At 35.7% G+C, this 27,716-nt stretch overlaps 1 protein-coding gene across 4 annotated transcripts in view; it reads left to right on the top strand.

The window, feature by feature from the left end:
• CAB39L (calcium binding protein 39 like) overlaps positions 1 to 27,716 on the top strand; it is a 95,007-nt gene that overhangs the window by 23,432 nt on the left and 43,859 nt on the right. For 3 of the 4 annotated variants that reach the window (XM_036831362.1, XM_036831360.1, XM_036831363.1), the window contains one exon: positions 24,332 to 24,473. In XM_036831362.1, coding sequence (XP_036687257.1) covers positions 24,363 to 24,473 — 111 coding nt within the window. In that variant the 5' untranslated portion in view covers positions 24,332 to 24,362. Of the gene's footprint in view, positions 1 to 11,136; positions 11,343 to 24,331; positions 24,474 to 27,716 lie in introns of those variants that run through there. The other variant, XM_036831361.1, reaches the window with a different exon arrangement.

Genomic DNA, 27,716 nt, shown 5'->3' on the forward strand with positions numbered 1-27,716 from the left:
ACCTCAAACTTGTTACATATCAAGCAACTGGTTATTTTGCAAAAATTTGTTTTTCCTTCATTGGTCCTTATTTATTTTGAAGATATTACCCATCTACTCTTTCACACAGGCATGGAAACTCATCATATTGTCTCTTCTCTCAATTACCATCTACATTTATTCAGTTGCCAAACCTATTGTCTCTGATACTCATGTAGTCCTTTCATTCCCACTGCCTAGTTACTTTCATTGCCATCCTAGACTAGTGCAATTGCCTTTAATTTCATCTCCTCCTGTTTCTCTGCCTTCTTGATTCTTCTTATACACTGCCACATTCATATCCATGAAAAAGAGTTTGATTACATCATGGCTCCCTTTTGCCCACAAATTAACAGTTAAACTCATTAACCTAGTATTAAAGCTCTTCACAATCTGATCCCAACCTGTTTTTTTCAATTTTTTTAGTGTCATTCACATAGCATTTGCTTCTGATAAGCTAAATTATTGTTTGTTATTTATATCTTATACTTCCTAATGCTCTGTTCCTATCTCCATGTAACCAAATCATACCCATCATTCAAAACTGAGTTCAGTGCGCCTTTTCAATGAAACCTTCTGTGATTCCTCAAGGTATGTTTTTTTTGGCTCTTCTGAATTTTTTGGTATTTCATTAGTCTTTTCATTTGTAATTCATAACTTTTTGCCTTACACTATAGTTATTTTTGGTACATGTCTTATATCCCTTAATAAAATATGAATTTCTTATTTTACTCTGTACCCCCAAAGAGCAGATTTCCCTCAGATGGTTGGATGAATGAATCCTATACACTGAAGTGATAAGAAAGTTGTAACAGAGTCTTGCCATTGTCAAATGTTCAGGGCCATTGCATTTAGTTATATGGCTTGTCCACTGCCCAAAGCCTCCTGGCCAGGGAAGTGAGTGGGGCCTGAAATCCATCTCACATTCCCACTTCTGTCACATCAAACTATGTACCAGGCTGGTGCAGGGCTGCATCTGCCCGTGAAAAGGGTACTTGTTCTTTGTATGAAGGTGCTATCTGCTGGTTAATCTATGCGTCTGCTTGACTGCACCTGTCCCTTTTTCTGACTTTTACCAAAGTACCATATAAGCTAGTAGCAACCCTGAAAGTATGGATGGTATTAATTGAAGTTCATTATGAAAACTACTTTGTGTCATATAGAAAATACCCCCAAATTGTTTGTTAGAATGAAAGATGTGGATTAATCGAGTATAAAATAAAGCATTGTTATAGAGCATCTCCTTGATAGTTTGCTATTAATCTCAAATTCACAAATATTCTGGAATCCCTGCACCGCTTATGGAACCTTTGAGACGTCTTGTAATTTTCTTACTTAGATCAAATGGTTAAGGGTCCTGTTTCCCTTGCCCCCACCCCAACTCTGTCTTTTGCTTAGAGTAAATTAGACTAAACTCCAGGGTTTCTGTACTCCTATCCTATGCTTTTTAAAAATGCTGCATTCAGGGAATTCCCTGGTGGTCCAGTGGTCAGGACTCTGTGATTTCACTGCCGAGCGCCCGGGTTCAGTCCCAGCTTGGGGAACTAAGATCCCGCAGGCCTCGTGGTGTGACCAAAAAAAAAAAAAAGCTGCACCCAAAATTCTTTTAACAGAATTCTTTTGGTCTAGCTGGTATATAAGACAAATTTAAAAGTCCTTAAATACATAGTTAATGACTTGTTGGTGTGTGGGTTATGAGTATCTCTGGAGCACCTACTATAGCACTTTGCATCTACTAAGTGTTTCGTAAATGAGGTTGACTACAAACTGCTTGTGACTCCTCCAGTGGATCTGCCCCATTCAGGAGTAGTGACAGAGCAACTGCAAGTTGGATGATGTACTTTTAATATATGCTAGAGTTTTTTTTTGTTTGTTTGTTTGTTTGTTTTTTATGAGTGGAGCAGTGTCTAACATTTAACAGTTAACTAAGTCAGGCATGTATGTATATTATTTCACTTGATGCTCACAACTAGTCCTGGAGTGTATACTGTTATCTCCAATTTAAAGATATGTTACTTACATACAATCTGTTTTCATTCAAATCTGGGTCTGCCTAATTTCAAAGATGCTATGGACTAGGCACTTGATATGAGAAGAGTGTTCAGAATAGTTTATCACATAAAGGCCTTCAGAGACTATATATCTATATTTATTTATTACTAAATAGTTATACGTAGAGATATATTTTATCTTGGCATTAGGGAAACAAGGCAGTCATTCCTTGGACTGGCATAGTAGATGTTACTGCTCAGGGCCAAATATTGCAGCTGCCATTGCAGTGCAGTACCAGTAGGGGGCCACAGTAGTGCTAGAAAGTGAAAAAAAGATTGATGGTCTCAGCTTTGAGAGATTGCTCTGACATTTTGGAAATACAGCCAATGGGCAGAGATGTCACCTAAATTTTGTAATTCAAGCTTCCTCCTTCCTAAAAAAAGCAGAAGGAGGAGATGGAAGCAGAGTTAGTATAAGAGAGAAAACAGACTAATGAAGAAGCTTTGTTATCTTGCTGAAGTTAAGAACTTTTAAAGATTTCCAAATTTGGCCAAGGATTAGCAATTAATGGACAATTGGAAATGTGTTTTCATTCTGTCAATTAACCCCTATTTCAGTGCAACTTGGACACCTCTAAAACATTTGTCCTCTGGCATTTCTTCTATATTCTGCTTTTATGAAATCAATTTGAATATCTTTAAGCAAGTTCCAGGGCCATGATGTTAATTCTGTCTGAAATGGGAGTTATGAGAAGAACTAGAGATATCTATGGTACATGGATAGCATGACAAACTCCTAAGATAATAAATAAATTCTTTCCTTTGGGGCTCCCTTTTTGGCATAAGACTATTGAAGAAAAGTCAAATGTTATTCCTGGGCTACCTGAAGTTGTAGCTGTGGTATTTTGTACCTATACTGTAATCTTTAGGAAAAGAGAAAAATAGAGAAACAAAAGCATAGATGAGAAGTGAGGAGAAAAAAAACAGTGAATGGAAGCAACCTAAGTGTCCGTCGACAGATGAATGGCTAAAGAAGATGTGGCACATATATACAATGGAATATTACTCAGCCATAAAAAGAAACAAAATTGAGTTATTTGTAGTGAGGTGGATAGACCTAGAGTCTGTCATACAGAGTGAAGTAAGTCAGAAAGAGAAAAACAAATACAGTATGCTAACACATATATATGGAATCTAAAAAAAAAAAAAAAGGTTCTCATGAACCTAGGTGCAGGACAGGAATAAAAGACCAGACAGAGAATAGACTTGAGGACATGGGGAGGGGAAGGGTAAGCTGGGATGAAGTAAGAGTGTAACATTGACATATATACACTACCAGATGTAAAATAGCTAGCTAGTGGAAAGCAGCTGCATGGCACAGGGAGATCAGCTTGGTGCTTTGCGACTACCTAGAGGGGTGGGATAGGGAGGGTGGGAGGGAGACACAAGAGGGAGAGGATATGGGGATATACGTATGCATATAGCTGATTCACTTTGTTATACAGCAGAAACTAACACAACACTGTAAAGCAATTATACTCCAATAAAGATGTTTAAAAAAAAAACAAAACAGCGAGAGTAAGAGGTGAATACCACTTAAAAAAAAAAAAAATCTGTAGTTACCCAAATTAGCAAAATTATAACAATAGGTTCACAGTACTTGTTAACATATTCAACATATACATATACATATATTTTACAGTGGTGAAAGTAATAGTCATTTCTGCTTTAACACTTGTTTTGAAAACACAAATTTGTTCCAATATGATTGATATATTAGGAAACATTTGAGCATAATGCAGATTTCTCATTTGCTTTTGTACAGTTTTACGAATGCAGAAAAACACCTAGCTGAACCAAGCCATGGAGAAGTGCACAAAACATAAGCCATGGAGAAATGCACAAAACATAGACATGCACACACCTCAAGCATGTACCAGCTATCTCTGTGTACCACATGTTGTATGAGTCACATTCATCCACGTTTGGTGTTACAACTCTCCAGCTGATTTCAGATAATCCTATTTCCACTATTTTGAAATAATTCACAAGCTATAAGTCTCCTAACATCCACCGCCACAAGCAAAATGTCAGGTCTTTTTCAAGGAAAAGTACCATATTTATTGTGGTATTTATGCATTTTTTTAAACTGCTTAACGTGTAAAAGTGTGCTACTATTTTTATTAGGTTCCTACTTTAAGAGAAAAAATATGTCTCTGATGAAATTTTTGAGTATTGAGCTCCAACCCTGTTTTCCCCACAATTCCTGTGGTTCTTATTGCATGATATTGCATAGCATGGAGATTTTTAGGAACACTTACCTCATTTTGTAGCAAAACTGACTGTATATGTTCATTTTAGAACATTTGGAAAACAAGAATATATGAATGTAATCACTGGTGTTCCAACTAATGTTAACATTTGGTATTGTTTCCATGTCCAAATAGAAGGAAATATTTATGTAAAAAATAGAACAAAACTTGGGGGCTCGTATTCTTTACTAAGTTTAGCATCTTGGATTTTTAAAACTTGATATTATGCAATAAATATATCCCCATTTCTTTAAATGTTCTTAAACAACTTGACCATGATATTCTGTATTAATGAATGAACCCTGCTCAATATTCAGTAGGCATGCTGAATGGCCTGCAACTATGCTGGTTGTTTGGACATCTGCTTTGGTTGGCCAATACCCATGCCACATGGAACCCAATGATTATAATCAATCACATACTTTGGACTTTAGTTTTGGGGTTTTTTGCTATAAGTAGTGTAATAAATATCCCTATATATTCTTCCTTGCATACTTATTATTCTTAGAATAAATTTGTAGACATTGAATTACTAAATAAAAAGGAATATGAATATTTTAAGCCTTTTGCAACTTATTGTTAATATCCCTACAGGAAAAAGTTATGTTAATTTACACTCTGTGTTAAAGTACTAGAGTTCTTGTTTTATTTTACCCTCACCAACCTTAGAAGTATAATTAAAGCAAACACAAAAACTTTATTATCTATGTAGGTAACTACAGTGTTATTGATCAGGAGAGAAGAATGTGGGGGAAATAGAGGCTTACCCCTTTCTATAGGGAGTTAAATATCGAAGTGGACCATGGGAAGTGGAGTGATGGATAGAACTGATGAATAGGAATTTATTTAAGTAATAAATGAGTGTACTAGGCTAAGAGGTCTTTAAGAAAATGCACGCAAGGTAAGGGTGAAAGGAGGCTATAAAATTTCTGCCTTCTTGCAATAAAAAATGCTGAATGACCCAATGATATGAGTAAAGTAGGAAAAAAAGGCGGGGGGCAGGGGGAGAATGTCTTATTTAAGACGTTCCAGACATCACTTCCAATTGCCAGATTTTAAGCCACCCTCCTCATGATAATGGTATTGTAAATAAGCAAAGTCACAGGTTAATGAAATGAATCATAATCATTCAAGTGGAGCAATATGTGATTTTGCAGAGCTCCACCTGGGTAGAATTTGAGTCAAAGGAATTTGAGTAAGAGATAATGAGCTCATATGGAAAAGGATAACTAAAAAGGCATATACAGGACCTGAGAGCTTAAGAACTTCCTAAACATTATGCCTGCGTATTTGTCTCTCCAGTGTGATCACAGCCATGAGCTAAATTAGTTTGAGCAAAAGTAGGGAGGCACAAAGTGTGAGAAAGATATGATTAGAATCTAGGAGAAGCCCGAAAACCCAAGCATCTTTTTCTACTTCTGCCTTGTGGGGCAGTCAACCCCGGAATACAGAGCAATCTAATGGGATGCGGCCTGGGTGTAAGGGGAGGTTCCCCCATTTTTTTGGAAGAAGAGACCAAGAAGGAAGCATTTTAACCTGGGGACTTGAGTAATGGGCAGACCAAGGAAGCTGGTTAGAGACAAAAATCACAACAGATTCAACAGTTTCTGGCTTTGATGAGTAGAAGACAAAAGGCAAAGTGATTAAAAGCCAAATGATAATCCAAGACAGTTGTATTGTCAAAGAAATTCAAGCCTGAGAAATAAAGTTCTTTCATCCCTTGGCAACTCCCAGACCCCTAAATCTGGCCCCCAAACAGGTAGACTGGCTTCAGCAGGAGAGCTGTCAGTCATGAACCATCCACAATGACCCTCTCAAATGTGACGTTGGAGGACAATTGATAGGGAGGATTCTCCCAGGGGTTAGAGAGATTAGAACCAGGGGCAGCCAGTTTGGTAGCTAAGGAGCTCATCCCAGGCAGGGAACCTTGCTCTTCCTGTCCAGCAAAGTATCATACATATTATAGATGAATGTTTCTTCACTTACCCTTTTTCATGTGGGAGTATTTATTCCTGGTACCCTGTGTTCCTTTTGCCTTGTTTATTAGATATCCTGGGTGGGTGGGGAAGTAAATTTATAATTGAGCCATAGAATGCTAGACCATAAGGAGCTACCTCAAATTTGATTAAAAAGCATAAAACCAACAGAGATCTTGGAGCTGAATGCAGTAAGTAAACACTTTTGAGCAAGGGTAAGTGCACTGTTCCTCACATTGGGAAAACTTCTCCCTGGAGAAATAGCCCAGATCTGGGAGAAAATAAATACAAGGTGAGCCTGCACCATTGTGTTGAATGAGAAAGCAATGAAAGTTCAAAGATTATTGAAATTGTATCAGAAGGATGTAGGAATTATCTTGAAAGGACTCCCACTGGCCTAATTTGTGGAAGTTTGAGCAATTGTTTTAGATACCTCTTATATACCATTGCAGATCCTCTAGGACTCAGTTGTCTCATTTCACCTCTATGCAAACCCTCATGCAGGCATAACCTAATAGCTTCATCTCCTGTCATTCTGCAAGCCCTTTGCTACCTGCCGCAGGGCTTCCATGTGGCCACTGCTCTGGGGTCCACTCAGTGCCCAGACCCACACATGTGCAACCGGGAAGAATAGAGTAGTTAAACTCAAGTGTAGGGGAGTTAGTGCCCTTTGGGGAAAGACTTTGATCAATCCAAGATGAGAACCAGTAGATAAATTCTTCCTCTTCCTTTCCCACCCTCCCACCCCTGAACCCTAGGGGTGATCCTGAAATGCAGTTCATATAGCTTCTAAGAGGTTCAGTCTGATAGATTTAACAGGTGGCCAGCTTGATGATGCATTGTCATATTGGCTGACATATTCCTTCTTCGCTTTATTCCCCTATTAATATTAATATTTTAATATTTAGAAATTTGATTTGGGTCTTTTTAATATATTCCAGGGCTCTCCTTAACATACTTATGCTTTTTTATACTTTCTTAAACGTATGGAGTATATTTGTAATAGCTGTTTTAATGTCTTTTTGTACTAATGCTGTTACTTGTGTCATTTCTGAGTTATTTTCTATTGATTAAGTTTTTCTCCTTATTATGCATGTGTTTTCCTGCCTTTTGCATACCTGGTCATTTTTGACTAGATGCTAAACGTGTGGATTCTATGTTGTTGTGTGCTGGATTTCTAAAAATTTTTAATTCTACTCTAGGATACACTTAAGTTATTTGGAAACAGTTTGATCCTTTCAAGCTCACTTGTAAGCTCTGTTAGGGGGGGAACCAGAACAACCTTTAAGACTAATTTGGTCCTGCTACTGAGGCAATATTTTTCTGAGTACTCAACCCAGTCTCCCATTTATTATGAGGTTTCTTTACTCTGACTGTTGGGACATGACCTGTTTATTCTCAGCCTGTGTGTGTAGTGGGAATTCTTCAGCCTGCTTCTTTCCAGTGGTTCTTTCCTTGGCCTTGGAGAGTTTTCTCATGGACGTGCACTGATCAGTTCTCAGTGAAGATTTGAGGGGAACTTTTTGCAGATCTCTGGGGCTCTCTTTGCAGCTCTCCCTCTCTGGTATTTTGCCCTGTGAATTTTAGCCACATTGGCCTTCTTGAATGATCAACTCTGTCTTTTGAACTCAGGGAGACTACCATGCTCTGTTTGGGTTCCCCTTCCTGCTCTGCAGACTGGGGCAATTGTGAAGTTTACCTTTGTTTGTTTCCTTTCTCTTAGGGATTACTGGGCTGAGCTGCCTGGTGTCCAGTGTCTGAAAACCATCGTTTTATTAATTCTGTCCAGTGTTTTAATTATATAAGATAGAAGAGTAAATCTAGTCCCTGTTACTCCATCGTAGTCTGAAACAGAAGTCCCTATAATTGTACTTTTAGTTCTCTGTCCAAATAATTTTTGAAAGAATGTTCTTTTTAAATTTTCAGGTATTAATAGGGTATTTTTAAAGAACAGTTTGTTTATCTTCTGAAAAATTTAAAAATAACTTCTAGTTTTATTGTGTTGTATTCACAGAATGAAGTTTGCACTATTTCTCCTTTGAAAATTTACTGATGTCTTTGTGGCCTAATATAAGGTCACTTTTTGTGATTTCTTTGTATGCATCTTAAAAAATGGTATTTAGTAGGAATCAAATATAAACATACATTCATATGCAGACAATCTGCTTAATTATGTGTTAAATGCCTTGTCTTTATTTTGTGCCTTAGACTCCATCACAGATTGATATAAAGTCTAACTTTAAAGTGACTTTTAAAAAATCAGCCTTATAGTTATTCTAAGTGCTACCCTTACAAATTCTGAACTTCTTCAGTTATACCACAACTCTTTGAGTATAATCTTAAAAAGATAGTAGGCTCTTAATACCCTTTAGGGTTTGGGGATAATTTCCATTTATTATTTCTTTAAAAATAGGAAATAAGATTCCAGATTTACAGAACTACTAATTTGAAGTAACAAACAGCAGACTAATCTCTAGTCTTCTTTTATTTATTTATTTATTTATTTATTTATTTATTTTTGGCTGTGTTGGGTCTTCGTTGCTGCACACGGGCTTTCTCTACTTGCGGTGAGCAGGGGCTGCTCTTCATTGTGGTATGCAGGCTTCTTACTGTGGTGGCTTCTCTTGTTGCGGAGCATGGGCTCTAGGTGCATGGGCTTCAGTAGTTGCAGCACGCAGGCTCAGTAGTTGTGACTCACGGACTCTAGAGCACAGGCTCAGTAGTTGTGGCACACGGGCTTAGTTGCTCCGCGGCATGTGGGATCTTCCCGGATCAAGGATCGAACCCGTGTCCCCTGCATTGGCAGGCGGATTCTCAACCACTGCACCACCAGGGAAGCCCTAGTCTTCTTGATGCCTAATTTTTAGGTGTTAAAATTTCCTTGTAACATATATAAATTTTTAAACTGTACTTTAAATGAGCCAGATAAAGAAATATATATTTTAAAATAAGTATATATAAGTTAAGAAATATATATTTAATATATATGATATATAGATTAAGAAATAAAGCCAAGATTTATTCGCTTATTTTTCGTAAGGATAAACAACCAAGTACAAATAATTACCTTTCAATTTATTTAAGCTCATATTCTTAGAGATATTTTAGTTCTGCAGAGAGTAAGATTAAAGTAATAATAGGTCTAACAACTATTTCTGTCAGCTCTGTAATTGGGAGATCTGTTAGAAGAGCACAAGACTTTTGATTGGAAACATAGTGGGAGACAGAGAACCTAAAAGTCTTTGGCGCTAAAGAACTGGAACAGAGGATTTCCCTGGTGGCTCAGTGGTTAAGAATCCACCTGCTGATGCAGAGGACACGGGTTCAATCTTTGGTCCGGGAAGATCCCACGTGCCGCGGAGCAACTAAGCCCTTGCACCACAACTACTGAGCCTGCGCTCTAGAGCCCACTGAGCCACAACTGCTGAGCCCGCGTGCCACAACTACTGAAGCCGCGCGCCTAGAGCTGGTGCTCCGCAGCAGGAGAAGCTACGGCAATGAGAAGCCCACGCACTGCAGCGAAGAGTAGCCCCCGCTCGCCGCAACTAGAGAAAGCCCGCGCACAGCAACAAAGACCCGACACCAAAAATAAGTTAATTAATTAATTAATTAGTTAAAAAAAGAAAACCCCAAAGCAGGCTCTGACTAGCATCCTCACAGAGCTAGCATGTATTCCAAGCTTACCTTTTAACTCCAAAGAATCTAATAAAGGCCATCTAAGCCTGTTACTAGCCATCCCACTCAGCCTTCTACCTAATTCCTCATCCTCAAACCTTGCGGAAAGATCCATAATTTTAAGAAATTTTACTCTATAATTATACATGTATATTAATGAAAAAATGTTTTTTGAAAACTTTAGCTTTTAAAATTCTCATTGAAGAGGTATTACATATCCTGACAAATAGTGCTTGTGTGTGATGGGGTGGGGAGGGAGGGGGAGACATTCTACACCAAATAGTTACATTTGGTTTGCACATAAATGGTGTAAGCTGCTCCATTTAATAGTTTTGGTGTTAATATTTCTCTATGTTCTTTATAATTTCCTTTTTATAACTAAATTGATTCTAAGTTTCAAAATATACCGTATTTTTTAAAAACTTAAGTTTTCACAAAATTACACTGAAATTAAATTATGAATACTCATTCTAACATCTCCCTTGCTTTTTAGAATAATCTTCTGATCCATAGTCAGAGGCATTATCCATTGTGCCAATGCCAACCACCCCCCCCACCGCCCCCGCCTCCCTTGCTTTTTAAAATCTCAAGATTCAATTAATAATACTTGTGTATTTACTTGCTACACTTTCTTATTATGATTGGGAATAGCATCTTCCCTGGGGAACTAACATATTAGCAAATGAATCTGTTATTATCACTATCAACATGCCTTTGTTTAAATTTTTAAACAAGATGGTCAGGCCAGTTTAATTTGTTGACAAAACCATGCATGAACAAGTATAGGACTTAAAAGGAAAAAATGTGATGAGAAAAAAATTTTTGTTTATCCCTAGACTCTTTTTTTTTTTCCTTTGGCCAAGAATTAAATTTGCCTCAACTTAATTGCTTTACACACATTCTTGTGACATTGCATGATTGGGAAGGAGGAAGAAAAAGAGGGAGCTGTGACTGTGTGGTATGTATCTAAAAGAGTGCATTAGAGGAGGAGAGGAGAACGCATAAGCAAGCTGGTTTGACCAGAAACAGAACTGCCTGTGACAGATTAAGAGACAAGCAAGGCTTGGAATCTGAGAGCAAGCAAGGAGAGTGGAAATTTACAGCTGCCTTGTGTGAGTGTTCAGTGATCATTTTCTGCTAACTTTTTCCGGTGGTAACTTACTCTTCAAAGAGGCAGACAGAAAGTCAAGACAGGGTTGTGGAAACTCTTCTCTGCCACGCTTTGGTAATAGAAGGCACCCTCTATTAAATGGAAGATAAAGGCTACTTCATCTAAAGTGCTTTGAGCCCCAGAGAGAGCTGTCTTCAGCACCTCACCACGTGTCTACTTTTCGTTGCTTAGGCGAGCCTGGGCTTTTCTGTAACATTTGGTGAGTATCAACCAGGTTACCTATAACGGTTCACAGAGATGGAGTTAATATGATAACCTTTAGCTTAGTTGAGGTTTTACAGTTATTGCTTATATTTTCATTTTAAACTGTGCTGTTACCTTGTTTCTTTGTGCATGATAAACTGCTGTTACTAGGAGAGGTTTTAAAAAACAACTACAAAACAATACTTCTCTGTTGCCTGAGGCACTTGAATCGTTACCAACTATTCCGTGTCCATGGAATATCTTATTTTGGAAATGGGTTTTTATTTACAAAGAGTTTCCAAAAATAAAACAGTGGCAGGATACCATTTTTCATGTTTCTCTTTCAACTGAATAAAAATTCAAAAGTTACCTCGTTCCGTCTATTTTCAGTAAATTTAAAATAATCATTGTGATGTTTGATATTATCAATATTATAAATTACAGCATTCCCTCATAATTCAATTAGAAATGTTAATGATGCCATTAAATAAAGGGATATGTAATTTGAATGTTGAATGCTTCTGTTAGATCCAATAAGTGACACATGATTTTTTTCAAAGTTCTGGAGTGAAAATAAAAATTATACAATTTACATATCAAATTTACCATTTGATACAAAATGAATGCACATTTCAAATTAAGGAATAAGGCAGTTATTTTGTTCTTATAGCTGGCACCAAACTCTTATATAATATTGTTGTTCTGCTGAAGAACTATTTTAACCAGATGCATATATGTATGTAAGCAATAGAGAAGAGAAAAAAGAAAAAACTCTTAAAATATATGTTCACATTCCAATAAAAACTTCATTTGTACAATCTTAACATGGGAGATTGTATGCTAATTTTATATGCTTTTTTAAAGGCATTGATGGAAGGCATGTAATCATTCTTCTGTGTAAGAAGGAAGTAGATATTGTTAGCTGCAAAAGTGAGTCATTGCTTAAAGATGCATCATTCTAAGCAATGTTTCTAGTTTGCCAGCCTCAAAAAAGATGTCCTTAGTTATTGATTCAAGTGAGTCCTTTAAGGCAGAACAACTTAGCAGAAATGAAAACTTAAGCAGGGTGTCAATGAACCTATTAAAAGGGTTTGTACTCTAGATATAATGTAAAATGACTGTACTTTCTCTAATATTTCCTGTATGTGTGCAGAAGCCTGTAGAACAGGTTTTGTTTTGTGGAGTTTTTTTAACTTATTGACCAGTGTATAAAAAGAAACTCAGCTTGTCTGTGAAAACCTTTTCAGGACTAGTATCTTATACTTGAAGTCAAAAGTGAATACAATAGAGATTATATCACAAACCAAATTTTACTTCTTTACAGAATTTCCCACACTCAGTCCTTAGACTGATGGAAGATTTGCACATAGCTTCACAATCTTCCGAATAATTTTTTATTTTAAACTAGTAATTCATTGATATTATCTTAGTAGTGGCACCATTTCTTAAGCCTATAGGATTGTAAATATAGACATAAAAAATAAGCCATCCCCAATTTCCAAGTGTTTTGTACCTTAGAAGCTTATTTGTGAGTGGGTTGTTGGGAATTTGGGAACCATCTTCTCTGGGAAACAATTTAACAAATAATGATTGCTTGGTGTTTATTATAGCCTAAGTTTATATTTCACTTACACAATAGAAAAACCATCGCCACCCTGAAAAATATTAGAAAATCAATTACAGTGATGAAACTAAATATAAAAACAATTACAGGTTGAATAAGACATTATTTTTCCTAAATATTAATACTTGAAGAAAAGCAGTATGTTTATAAAACAGCATTTCTAGGTACTTTTATGAGCTTCCAAGATTAATTGCACTGTTTATGAGATCTAATCTTATATTAAAATCAGTGATTTTTCTTTTCCTTGCTACAGGAATATTTCTAGCCATTGCTTTTATGCTTATCAGCCATTTCTGAGATCTAGCCCAGTGTCTGGCATATAAGTAGGTACCTAATAAATAGTTACCAGATAGGGACTGAACTCTTTCTTTGGTTTACAAAAATGGAACTGAGTAGTTTTTCCAAGGTACCCCAAAAAGGAAAGGGGTTTAGGGGCACACAGTTTTCATTACGAGAAAGAGAGGGCCTGTCAAGAATTGAATTTTAAGAAGCAAACAAAGCAATAGTAGTACAGAATAGGCCTAACTGTTAAGAGAAAAAGAGAAGACTGTGGTGTAACTTGGGGGTAATCCTGAATGAGTAGGGATGGTGATGAGGGGAGGCAATTTACAAGCTTGGTATCTTGAGTACATGGGACATTCTGAAGTAAGGTGTCAACTTTAACTCAGAAGAATTATGTATTTGCATATGTGTACTAGGACCCATATGAAGAAGTGTGGCCTATTCGGAAAACTCAAATTAGGTCTATCCAAATTAAGTTTAGTTACACTGGCCCTAAAAGTTTCTCTACAAAAATGGATAATAATCTGGAAAAAAAATATATATAGATATAACTGAATCACTTTGCTGTATACCTGAAACCAACACAATATTGTAAATCAGCTATAATTCAATTTTTTTAAAAAAGTCTCTCTAAAAGACCAAGATATAAAATGTTAAAGTTAGTACTGCAGTAAACATAATGTAATGAAATAAACAATACAATGAATGCAGATTATACTTAGATAATTTTTAGTGGCAGAAAAACCTTTCCATTTGATCAAAAAATACTTTCTATGTTCTATTTCAAATCATATTTTAAAAGTAATGATTTTGAGTAGTCCCAAGTGGCATATAATAGGTGCTTAATAAATATTTGTTGAATGACTGAATGAAATAATGTGGAATAGTTTGGACAGTTTTCCATTTCTGAGGTATGGATGTCTGTGTACATGCATGTATAGATTTATAATGCAGCTTAAAGGTAATATTTAGCTGAGATTCCCTTAACAAGGAAAAAATCTATATTAGCATGCTTTTTAATTATGGACATACTTAGTGTTCCACTGGTAATTAAAATAGTTGGTTTAAGATGAAATCTTTACTGCTTCTAAATGAAATAATAAATATTTTAATTTTATGACTTATATGTCTTAAATTTCCAGCAGAAACTCATCTAGTCTCTTCCAGCTGTAGAAGGATGAGAGATCTATTAACTTACCCATCCAGAAGAACTTTACAATCCTGGAAGTCTATAGGATGAGAGATAACTTCAGCTAAATGACATTCATCTTTACTATCCCATGTTAATGTTTTATAGATTGAGAGTTCATAGATAGGCACAGGGCTTACTGAAGCTATGAAATGGTTGTATTTCACACGGTAACTATAAACTTTGCCTTAATACCAGTAACAGTATCTAACCAAAATTTGATGATTATTTTGTATATGTATGTGCTTACAAGAAAGACACCCCCCCCCAAAAAAAAGAATTACAAGTTTCCCTTGATAATTCTGTTGTGAAAAATAGCCATTTGTGAATTTCAGTGAGAACTGATGCTTTGATTACACTTCCTAGTCTTTGAGAATACTGACCTAGCTTCAGATCTCTGCTATAAATTGAGATTATGAAATTCAAATGTAAAATTATTATCCATTGACAATCTTTATTAGCTAATAGATGTAGAAAATTTTAACTCCAACAAATGACTGGAGCTGTCAACAGAAACATTACTGTGAATGAAGTTTCTGGTTGTTTTTCCTGGAACAGTAGTCTAGTAGGTTAATATTTATAATAATAAATTGGTAGTTGTATGTCTTCCTAATTTCATAAACTAGTTCTATTTTTAAATTGTTTCAGTGGTTACAATACATTAGAATTAAGGAGCAATTCCCAAGGACATGGGTTTTTTCTTGTAAAAGAGTTTTTATTCTGATGTAAGTCTGATCAAGGCTTCCAAATGAGTAAGGGTGCATAAAACATTTCTTACAAGTTTTTCATTTCTATGTAAATTGTTCATTTTTGAAAATGGTGCTCCCTCAAACTCTGTTAACAAAACTTATAAAAACAGGTTCATTCTTAGTCATTTTGAACTGAGAAAAAGGATGATCAGTGAAAGTTCTTATTTATACTTTGTCCAGTGATTTTCACTTGTTTCTATAGGTTTTCAAGTACAAAATGCAGTTGTGGTGTCTTCTAATTACATCTAGGAAGTATATTTTAAAATGGAATGGTTGAGGGATAGCGGGCATTGATTGGAAGGTACTTTGACATATGTAATATGTTTTATAATGGATTTGATATCATAACATATATAACAATAATGATATGCTTTGTAATTTATTATATCTGTGAAAGTAATCAGTGATTTGTGGTGGGAAGAGGCCTATTTGGGATGCAACAAATACAGTAGAACTTTTAGGTGTACTTTTTTTTATTTTAAAATTTACATTCAATGAAATGTACCCATTTTAAGAGAACAGTTCACTGAATATTGACAAATACATGTACTCATATAATCTCCATCCCATTGATTTTTTTTTAAAATTTATTTATTTATTTATGGCCGTGTTGGGTCTTCGTTTCTGTGCGAGGGCTTTCTCTAGTTGCGGCAAGTGGGGACCACTCTTCATCGTGGTGTGCGGGCCTCTCACTATGGCGGCCTCTCTTGTTGCGGAGCACAGGCTCCAGACACGTAGGCTCAGTAATTGTGGCTCACGGGCCTAGTTGCTCCGCAGCATGTGGGATCTTCCCAGACCAGGGCTCGAACCCGTGTCCCCTGCATTGGCAGGCAGACTCTCAACCACTGCGCCACCAGGGAAGCCCCCATTCCATTGATTTTTAAAAATGAATCTTATTGGCCCAATTATTTGCCATAGGTGTACTTTTTGATTGCATTATTTCTATCTGTGAGTCCTATTTGGAATAAAAGATAAAGGAATGGTAATTTCTGAACTTTCCTGAAATTTATTTTAATGTGATGGTTTAATTTTTTTAGTTTGAGCGAAGGTAACTGTGACTAAGTTTAAATTAGCAAGCTCTATGAAAGACTTTTGGAAATGTTCCTTTCTTACTTATTCTTCATTGTAAAATAACCTATATGAAGGAAAACAAGGCTCATTTTTGAGTTGACTTTCTTACAATGAGTTAGCAGTTTGGTTATGCTTTTTACCTATGGAAATCTTGAGACTTCTCTTGTCTTCAATGATAAATTTCCCACTCCCTTAAGCTTTCGTGGAAAATCTTTTAAATGAAAACTATTATTGAACAGCACATTTGGAGGTTAGACATAAAGGCCTAGAGATACTCATTAGCCACCTACAGATAGACATTTATTCCCCTTTAAAATACTTTAAGGGATAACAGTGAGGGTATTTAATGCCCCAAATGACCTCTTCTCCTAGCTTCCCTTTCCCCATCCCCCTTCAAACACACTCCTCTCCACTTACGTCACTGAACATGTTCAGATGAGGCATTTGAGTGATTGACTTTGGGTCATCTTTAGAGGCGCTCACACATAAGTTAGGAATATGAAATATTCTACTGTGTCTTAGGAAAGGGAATGCTGCCAAGCTGCCAAAATCTACTAAAAATCTACAGGGCCTGAGTTCCCTGGGAGCAGAGCTGAAGAATTTTTTTTGGCTTTCTCTCCAGAATCTGAGCCAAGTGCTACTCTTAATGAAATTTCATAGCCAAAGTAACAGAAATCATATTTGTTTGACTAGTGCTTTGAAAAGACATGATGATCAGATATTCCACAGTTTGAACTTTAAAAAATGGTTATTTAGTCATTAAAAGTATTATTTATGAGAAGGTGTTTCCATTGTAAAAACATTTGCATGATCTATTGAACAAAGTTTGGGGACAAAAGAGAAAATTTGAAGGAAGAAGAAAACTAAGTATTTATAAGCCAACTACCCAGAGGCAATCACTGTTAACTTTTTAAAATTATTTTTTCTATGCATAGGTTCTGTGTATTTGTGGTTTTGTTTGCTTTTACATAGTTGTAGTTATGCTCTATATTATGGGATGGTGTTTTTTTAACATGTACGTTTTATTTCACATTCTTTGTAAACATTTTCATAGCCATATACTATATTTCATCAAATCTAAGAAGCCATTGGTTGTAAGGCATATACTCTTGTACCACTAAGAAAGAAAAAAAACAAAAACAAAAAAAACCCCTGCCAGTTAGTGTAAGGTCCCATCAATTGTAAGACACATGCACATTTTAGAGATGTTAAAATGTGGGAAAAAAAGTTATAAAGGTAACCTTTATTAGTTTATTTTCTTAGGACAGATTGATAGAAGCAGAATTACTAAAGTCAGAGGTTGTGAATAGTTAAAGGCTCTAGATCCATATTGCCAAATTATTGTCCAATTTATACTCCCACCAGTAAGAAAAGAGAGGGCCTGTTGCATCTCACCATAAATAGGATTGAATTTTCTCAAAACAACAACAAAAAACTTTGTTATATGATGGGCAAAATAGTCCTTCACTTTAAGTTTGCATTTTTCCATTATAGAGAATAAACATTTACTATGTGTTTAACTGTATTTCCTCCTTTGCAGTTTTCTAATATCTATGCATTATCTCTTAATGATTTTCTTATTTGTCATAGATCTCCTTTTATAATGATATTAGCCCTCTGTCTTTCATATTCATGTCACAGAATTCTCTTATTTGTTGTTTGCCTACAATGTTTTTATTATTTTATCCATAAAAATTGAAAACAATTTATTAGATTTGTAACATATTTATATTAACTGATTTGTCAGTCTTTTTTTTTTTTGAGATTTATTTCATCACTTCTAAAATTGGAGACATTATTTTACATCCAGAAGTTTGAAAGTCACTTATAGTAACATCTGTATCTGGCCTCTTTTGTTCCATTGGTCTGTTTTTCTTGTGTCACTGTTTCACTTATAGCACTTGATAACACTTTTAATTTCATTCCCTCGTAAGAAATCTTCCTTTTTAAAACTCGTTATCCTTGTGAGGTTTTTTTTGGTATTCTTGGCTTAATTTAGTTACTAAAAACTTTTTTGGACTTGTGACTGGACTTGTATCAAATTATGGACTTTAGGATTATTGACATTTTAATAATATTCAGTTTTTGTATTCAAAACCAAAATAGGTTTTTCTATTCAGTTCTTTTCTTAGTTACATGGGTTTATTCCCCACTGTTCTATTTATATTTCAGGAAAGAAGAAATGTGTGCATTATAGATAATACAGAAAAGCATCAAGATGAAAAAATTTTAGATGTATCACAAATCTCATTCAGATAATACCATTAACATTAGCTGAGCCACATTCCAGAAGTAGTTCTGTGGCTGTATACAATTAGAAGGGTGGCTTGGGCTTCCCTGGTGGCGCAGTGGTTGAGAATCTGCCTGCCAATGCAGGGGACACGGGTTCGAGCCCTGGTCTGGGAAGATCCCACATGCCGCGGAGCAACTGGGCCCGTGAGCCACAATTACTGAGCCTGCGCATCTGGAGCCTGTGCTCCGCAACCAGAGAGGCCGTGATAGTGAGAGGCCCGCGCACCGCGATGAAGAGTGGCCCCCACTTGCCGCAACTAGAGAAAGCCCTTGCACAGAAACGAAGACCCAACACAGCCATAAATAAATAAGTAAATAAATAAATAAACCCAAAGTTTAAAAAAAAAAACAAAAACCAAAAACCCCAAACATACAGCACTTTATAAAAAAAAAAAAAAAAGGGTGGCTTGCTGAAGGACTGAGTAGACAAATAGACACATCTTGTACATCTTTAAGTACATCTTTCATATGTTCGTTCTCTACTTCAGGAACAGTAATTATCCTTACGTTGGATTATCACTGTCGATTTTCCATAGTGATGGATTCTTTATTTTTAACTTTTTATTTTGAGATAACTAAAGATTCACATGCAGTTATAAGAAACAATACAGAGAGATCCTGTATACCCTTCATCTAGTTTCCCCCTGTAATGACATCTTGCATACTAATTAGCAGGTAGTGAATTAATGGATAATGATCAGCACTTTTTAAAAAATTAATGTAGGCTAGAACAGATAGAACAGAATGGAATCTATCCAGAGGTCAAGTATTGTTTCATGAAACAATTATACAATCATTTATACATTCCTTTGCTCTGGATCACAATATAAAATGCATTTCTTACTACAAGTCACTTTAAAAAGTTGAAACCACCGCCCTAGAGAAATTCTCATACAAATGTATAAGTAGACCAGCAAAAGAATCTGTGTTATGATTATGCGTGTAATAATAAACAATCGAAAACAATTAGAACTCGGAGAACTGATAAATAAATTGTGGTATAGTCATACAGTGGGCTGCTATACAGCACGTAAGATAAACATGAGATTTGTGTATTAACACAAATAAATCTCATAAACACAGTGTTGAGGGAGAAAAAAAGAAACTGGCCATGTAATACCATTTCTATAACGCTTTAAAGCATACACAACAATATCACATATTGTCTGTAATATTAGTAGAAGTGTGAAAGCATGTATAGGTAAGGGTACATGATAAATAGGTACAGTATGAACCAGAGGGAAATGGGATCAGAAAATTGTACCAAGGGTGTTGCTTTAGTTGTTTTATTTTTTAAGCTGGGTGGTAAATATACAGGAACTTGTTACATTGTTCTCTATTTCTTCTAGATGCCCTAAATATTTTATTTAAACTAAATTAAATTAAAATACCTAGGGGAAAAAGTCCTGTTGAAGCATTTTGATTAGCTTGATGGTGTCACAATCCATTTGTGAGCCAATTGCTGTAGCCAGGGCAGTGGAAGGAATACTCTGGCCCCGCCTGGGTCATGTTCCCACCCTTTTGGTAGGGTGGGGTGGGAAGGAGAGCAGACAGGTCTAGCACCAGAAAAACTAGGCACCAAAAAGTACCAGAGATTTTCTTTTTCTTTTACTTTTCTGATTCAGTTATTTCTAATTCTATTATTTCCAGCATTCTTTTCTTGAGATTTTTGAGGCAGTTTCCTTTTTAACTTACTTAGTTGAATCCTTATTTATTTTTATTCCCACATGAATGAATTGTAGATTTACACCCTCCCAAATGTTCTGCCAGCAATATCAAGGCTCCCTTTCAAGAACTATTTCTGGCTTTTAGCATTTATTTTCTTGAACTCTTGTGGGTTTGACTCCATCTCATCTTTTTGTAAAAATTTTAGTAAGTGTACACTGTCTATTCACACATAAATATGTTGGCTAGAGACTTAATTGTGAGGTTATAGACTTTCCCTTTCAAAACTCTGTAGATTCTTTCCATGGTTTTATGACATGTAGTTTTATGGAAGTCCAAAGACAACTTAATTTTTATCCTTTTTGTTGTTAACAGTCATTTTGTAGGAATGAGCTTTAAAAGAAGAATGTTGGTTTCTTCTAAAAGCCACAAGGCACTGAATTTGGGGTCTCATCATTAATCTCAACTAGAAAAATCCTGTAAATGACCACATTTAGATCTTTTTTTCTGCTTAAGCTGTTTTATCTTTGTTGCTTCTCTCCATTTTTTAGTTCCTTTTGCATTTGTTGTCTTCCTCCACCTCTTTTCATTGTTGTAATACCCGTTTTTATAGGATATAACACTGTATCTTCTCCATATTTCCATAACGTATACTATACACACATCCACACGAACACACGCCGAGTTCCTTTTCTCCATCATTTAAGTTTGTTTAACCTTTTCTGGCATTCTGGCAGAACCCTTTGTGTGGCTGTGTCTCCCACGACATTGTGCACCCTCTGAGGCTTATTTTACATTTACTAGTGCAACACCTCACACCTTACAGGTGCTCAGTAAATATTTTCTGAATGAATAAATATAGACTAACTAATTGTGTACGTTTTGGTTGTCTTCAATCAATTTTCTGTGGGGTCATTTCTGCTGTATGCAGATTTGGATTGCCATGCTGCATTTTGGGGTGTTTCTGTATATGTGTGTATATTATGTGTTTTTGATCTTTTATCTTGACCAGCTCTCTTTTTGTCTAAGTTCTTCTCTTCCTTTTTTTAATTTTTATTTTACCAATTATATCTATTCTATCTCCTACAGAGAATTAATTTTGGAAGTAACCTTTCCTGTCGAAGTCCACAGGGCATTTCTCCCCTTTGCTTGTGCTTTTTTTCTTTTTAGTAGAACCTATTTATTTGTTGTTTATTCTGTTCACTTACTTTGGAAAGTGGAAAAGTACAATAGGGCCCATGTCAGTCCTCTGATATTTGCGTGCTGCATGGCCTGCTGTCAGCACTAACACTGGAGGGCAGGTTCACGTGTGCAACCTCACCACAGTTTTCAGTGCCCAGGAGGCATTCACCTAGCGTCAGTCTGTTGGACTTAGCATGGCATCTTCTCCTGTTCCTGCTTCTTGTGTTGTTGAAATATAACGTGTGTTCTAAAAACTCTGACGTAGAATTTATTACTACTACCACTTTATCCCAAGGAGGCACCATTTTCAGGACTCCACCTTACATACTTTATCTTTGGCCTTGATGGAGTTAGAATGGGTGTGGACCAGTGATGAATATGCTAGAGCTCCCTGTATTTGGCCTATCTAATTCAAAATATGATGCTCTATCTTTCTTTAAGAATCCCCCTTACAGTATAAAGGTTCCTCAAAAAATTAAAAATAGAACTACCATATGATATAGCAATTCCACTTCTGGGTACTTATCCGAGGAACATGAAAAAGCTAATTCATAAAGAAATATGCACCCTCATGTTTACTGCAGCATTATTTACAATAGCCAAGATATGGAAACAACCTAAGTGCCCATCAATGGATGAACAGATAAAGCATATGTTCTATGTGTGTGTGTGTGTATATATATGTATATGTATAATGGAATATTATTCAGCCATAAAAAGAATGAAATCTTGCCATTTGTGGCAACATGGATGGGCCTTTGAGGGCACTATGCTAAGTGAAATAAATCAGAAAAAGACATATACTGTATGATCTCACTTATATGTGGAATCTAAAAAAACCAAAAACCAAGCTTATAAGTACACAGAACAAATTGGTTGTTGCCAGAGGCAGAGGGTGGGGTGTGGATGAAATGGGTGAAGGGGGTCAAAAGGTACAAACTTCCGGTTACAAAATAAGTAAGTCATGGGGATGTATTAAAAAATAAAATAAGGTAACTAAACGGGTACTAACAAATAAATATAATGTATCTGGGCTTTCCCAGAGCATTTGGCAAAATTTTTCTTGATATCTTCGTGAATGAGATGAAAAAAAATATGAGTTAAATGATATGACTAGGTGAATTCACAGTTAAAAAACAAAACACTCATTTTACAGATAGAGCAAATGACGTGCAGACAAGGGTGATAATTTCTGAATCATAGTGGATGAATTACCAACTCAGAACAATTTGGGGGTTTAAGTACCTCCTGTTTGTTTAGCAGGTATGTTGACTGCCAGTTAGCATTATTCTTGATCACAAACAACAAATACTGAAGAAATTTCTTGGAAGGGTATAAGGTTAACTCAGAGATTTGACAGAAGTCCTAGGGAACCAGATTTGGGAAGTAGGAGTCTAGGGAGATGAAGTAAATATTTAGAACCATAGCCAAGGTTATGCCAGAGGAATAACTGCTTAGAGTATTGCTATCAACTGCTGTGTACATTTGTGTGTAATATTCTTTATTGATTAATTGCATCATTGTTAATAAGAAAAATATGAGGAAAAATGGAATTAACCCAAAAGTCTATCAATAAAGGTATTGGTAAAATAAATTATATAATAATTTAATAAGAAATTACCAAATACTGGAAGTAGTTACATAATATGTCTGTATAATGGATATTGCTATAAAAATATTGTAGTGCATCTAAACATATACTCATAGAATGATATTCAAGATATAAAAAGTGGGGAAAAGTTGAAAAATACTATATTTAGTATTTATTCTATTTCGGTTTTAAAAAATATATTTTTATATACATAGAAAAAATTCAGGAGGAATATGTATCAAAACTGATAATAGTTGTTGCCTCTGGATGACTGGTTAATGGGAGCCTTTGATTTATTACATCATATTTCTGTAATGTTTGAAATATTTTTGCTAATAAATGTAAAGTAAATGAATATGCCTCTACTAACTGGAGCCTTTAATTTTAGATATTTTTCTAAAAATAAAAACACATTTTTAGTGTAAATAGGGCAATGACAGCTATATTTGGCTTTCTCTGCTCTATGTAAATAGATGTTCTCAAAAAGAAGAACTGGTTTTCCTGTTCCCCTCCCACCTCACCCCCCATCATGGTAGTCCTCATTTCATCAGTGAGTATGGCCAGCTGAATATTTGAAGAGTAAATAAAAAACAGATTCTAAACAATTTTACATTGTAATTTTGTGATTGCTATGGAGTGGCATGTTCTTAAATATTGCTTTACCAAAGTATGTGGATCCTAATCCCACTTTTGTTTTACATGTTTTATTTTATCTATGATTATTATTATCACCATCATCATCATCATCATCACTCTCTTTAGTCAAAATATCCAGTTTTAAATATCAGGTTATTCTCTAAAAATACTCCTTTTCCCATTCTTGCATAAATCTTGAATTTCTATTATAGGAAAGATTTTAAACTTTGAATAAAAACTTTTAGGTAAACTTTAAAAAATAATCTTTCTTAAAATATTTTATATTAATTTAAATTTGGCACAAAACTTGGTGAAACTTGTTTTATTTTTTTTTTAAATATTTATGTATTTATTTATTTGGCTTCGCCAGGTCTTAGTTCTGGTACGCAGGATCTTTAGTTGCAGCATGCAGATTCTTTAGCTGATATGTGGGATCTTTAGTTGTGGCATGCGGGACCTTTAGTTGCGGCATGTGGGATCTTTAGTTGCGGCATGTGGGATCTAGTTCCCTGACCAGGGATCGAACCCGGGCCCCCTGCATTGGGAGCACAGAGTCTCAACTGCTGGACCACCAGGGAAGTCCCAATGAAACTTGTTTTAGTTTGACTGATTTTAATGTTTCATATTACTGAATTGGTTATTGAAAACTTATAAGACATTTTGGTATAACAATTTAATCATGTTAAGAATTATAATTTTTGTTTATTTGTTTGTTTGTTTTTAGCATTTCACATTGGAAGAAGAGATTTCTATAGATGAAAAAAATGCCTTTGTTTAGTAAATCACACAAAAATCCAGCAGAAATCGTGAAAATTCTGAAAGACAACATGGCCATTTTGGAAAAGCAAGACAAAAAGACAGATAAGGTATGAGCTAAAATAATAACATTTTTATTAAAATACATGAATAGACCAAAAAAGCCAATGTAAAAGCTTAATGAAGAATCCTAAACATGGTCTGTGATGCACTTGTAGGGTCTTTGTAAGTACGTTTAAATTGATTCCAGGTTTTATGCAACTGATAATTGTTGAGTCTGTTGTCTTGAACTCTTCGTTCACTTTCTAGAGCCTATGACCAACCTTGGATCCCTCTAGACTTAAACTAAGGGGTAACACCCCACCCTCCGCCTCTGGCAACCACCAATCCATTTCAGTCATAAACAAGAATGATATCTTGCCATTTGCAGCAACATGGATGGACCTAGAGGTCCATTATGCTAAGAGAAATAAGTCAGAGAAAGGCAAATACTGTGTGATTTCACTTATATGTGGAATCTAAAAAACAAAACAAAACAAATGAACAAATATAAAGCAGAAACAGAGTTATAGATACAGAGAACAAACAGGTGGTTGCCAGAGGGGAGGTGGGTTGGCGTTGGAGGGGGAAGAAATTGCTGAGGGAGATTGAGGTACAAACTTCCAGTTGCATGGGTGTGAAAGGTACAGTGTAGAGAATATAGTTAATAACTATGTAATACCTTTGTATGGTGACATATCGTAACTAGACTTATTGTGGTGATCATTTTGGGTTTTTTTATATATATATATTTTAAATATTTATTTATTTATTTGGCTGCGCCAGGTCTTAGTTGCGGCACACGGGATCTTCGTTGCGGTGTGCGGGATCTTTTAGTTGCAGCATGCAGGCTCTTAGTTGTGGCATGTGGGATCCAGTTCCCTGACCAGGGATCGAACCCAGGCCCTCTGCATTTGGAGCTCAGAGTCTTAACCGCTGGACACCAGGGAAGTCCTGTGGTGATCATTTTGAAATGTATAGAAATGTTGAATCACTATGTTGTAAAACAGAAACTAACAGTGTTGTAGGTCAATTATACTTCAAAAACAAACAAAGAAACTCAGAAAAAGAAATCAGATTTGTGGTTACCAGAGGCAGGGGTATTGGGGAGAGGGAATTGGATGTAGACAGTCAAAAGGTACAAACTTCCAGTTGTAAGATAAGTAGGTACTAGGGTGTAAGGTACAACATGATAAATGTAAGTAACACTGCTGTATGTTATGTATGGAAGTTATTAAGAGAATAAATCCTGAATTCTCATCACAAGGAAAAATATATTCTTTTCTTCTTTGTTTCTTTAATTTTGTATCTATATGCAATGATGGATGTTCACTAAACTTATTGTGATAATCATTTCATGATGTATGTAAGTCAAATCATTATGCTGTACACCTGAAATTTATACAGTGCTGTATGTCAATTATATTTTAATAAAACTGGAAGGAAAAAAACTCAGAATGAAAAAAAAAATCTAAGGGGTTATACTGGTGTATAATATTATACTGACATGGAGGGTAAAAAGTTTATATTTAAAGATCAACTGATAGTTTCTACTACAGTGCAGCCTCTTTTTTTTTTTTTTTTGGCACACCACGCAGCATGTGGGATCTTAGTTCTCTGACCAGGGATCGAACCCGCGCCCCCTGCAGTGGAAACATGGAGTCCTAACCACTGGACTGCCAGGGAATTCCCAGTGCAGCCTCATTTTAACATTGTTTTAAAGTCCTACCAAGAAGGGCTTCCTCAGAGGAAGGGGTTTTTAGTAATTTAGTTATTCCTTCCAAGGGACATTGAATCCTACATATATAATTTGTCTCTAAAGTGACTAGTTTATGGCAAGATTCAAGATATCTGTAAAATAAATACCCTTGAGTTAATAGTATCTTTCTGTCCCAGTGCATGATACAACATTGTATTCTTGTAATGAAGTAGAAATATATTTTTTATCCTATATCTTGTAAGGAATGTAGAAATATATTTTTATTTCTAGTGTACTTTGTAATATTGAGTGAAATATTGGCTCAATAGAATGAAGAAATGACCTTTATATAAAAGTGAATCTAAATAACAAAAGAGAGGAAAAAGGAAAAGACATAAAAAGACACTAATTTTCATTAGTGATCAGGAAAAGGCCAATTAGAACAACAGTAAATTCGTATTACATTCCTACTATCTTGTCAAAAATGAAAAATGTCTGATGGTATTAAATGTTGACAAGTGTGGAGAGCAATAAGAACTTTCATTCACTATGAGTGATAAAGTATAAATTGGTGTTTGGAAATGAGTTTAGTATATTATCTGTTAAATATGAAGATATACATGTTCTAAGACCCTGCAGTTCCCCTCCTAGTATAAACTCTAGAGATGTTCTTGCAAACATGCACCAGGATGCGTGTCAAGAATGTTCATAGCATTGTTGTTCATAGTAACCCCTCAGTGGAAACAACCCTGATGTCCATCAACAGTAGAAGTGAGAAGTTGTGGTCCAGCCATTGATGGAATTCTATAGAGCAATGAATGTTAAAGAACTGCTGCTACATGCCGCGGCAAGGATGAACCTCCCAAATACAGTGTTGAGTGAAAGAAGCAAGTCATGAGAGGGTACAGGTACTATTCCAAATCAGCAGAACTAAACTGTGTTGTTTTGGCATACAAACATAGGTGAGAAAACTATGAAGAAAAGTAAATAAATGATTGTCATCAAAAACATAAAAGGATTTACTTCTGGCTGAAAAAGGGGCATTCAAGTGACTTCTGGGATGCTAAAAATGTTCTATTTCTTGACCTCTTTTATGGTCAAACGGGTGTTTGCTTTATAATCATTCTTTTTTTTTTTATTAATTAATTTATTTTTGGCTGCGTTGGGTCTTCGTTTCTGTGCTAGGGCTTTCTCTAGTTGTGGCAAGCGAGGGCCACTCTTCATCGCGGTGCGCGGGCCTCTCACTATCGCGGCCTCTCTTGCTGCGGAGCACAGGCTCCAGACGCGCAGGCTCAGTAGTTGTGGCTCACGGGCCCAGTTGCTCCGCGGCATGTGGGATCCTCCCAGACCAGGGCTCGAACCCGTGTCCCCTGCATTGGCAGGCAGACTCTCAACCACTGCGCCACCAGGGAAGCCCTGCTTTATAATTATTCTTAACTCTATATATGTTTAAAGTAATCTTCTGTGGATATATGTCACAATTTAAGGAACTTCCAACCTTTAATAAATTAAGGATTGCTTTAGCAATATCATAAAATGTATCTGGAAATTAATTTTTTAAGTAGTGTCATGCTACTATGAGTTACTTTTACTATTTTGCCTTATTCTCCTCATT

The sequence above is a fragment of the Balaenoptera musculus genome, chromosome 18 (genome assembly GCF_009873245.2).
Source record: "Balaenoptera musculus isolate JJ_BM4_2016_0621 chromosome 18, mBalMus1.pri.v3, whole genome shotgun sequence".
In the NCBI taxonomy this organism is placed as follows: Eukaryota; Metazoa; Chordata; class Mammalia; order Artiodactyla; family Balaenopteridae; genus Balaenoptera; species Balaenoptera musculus.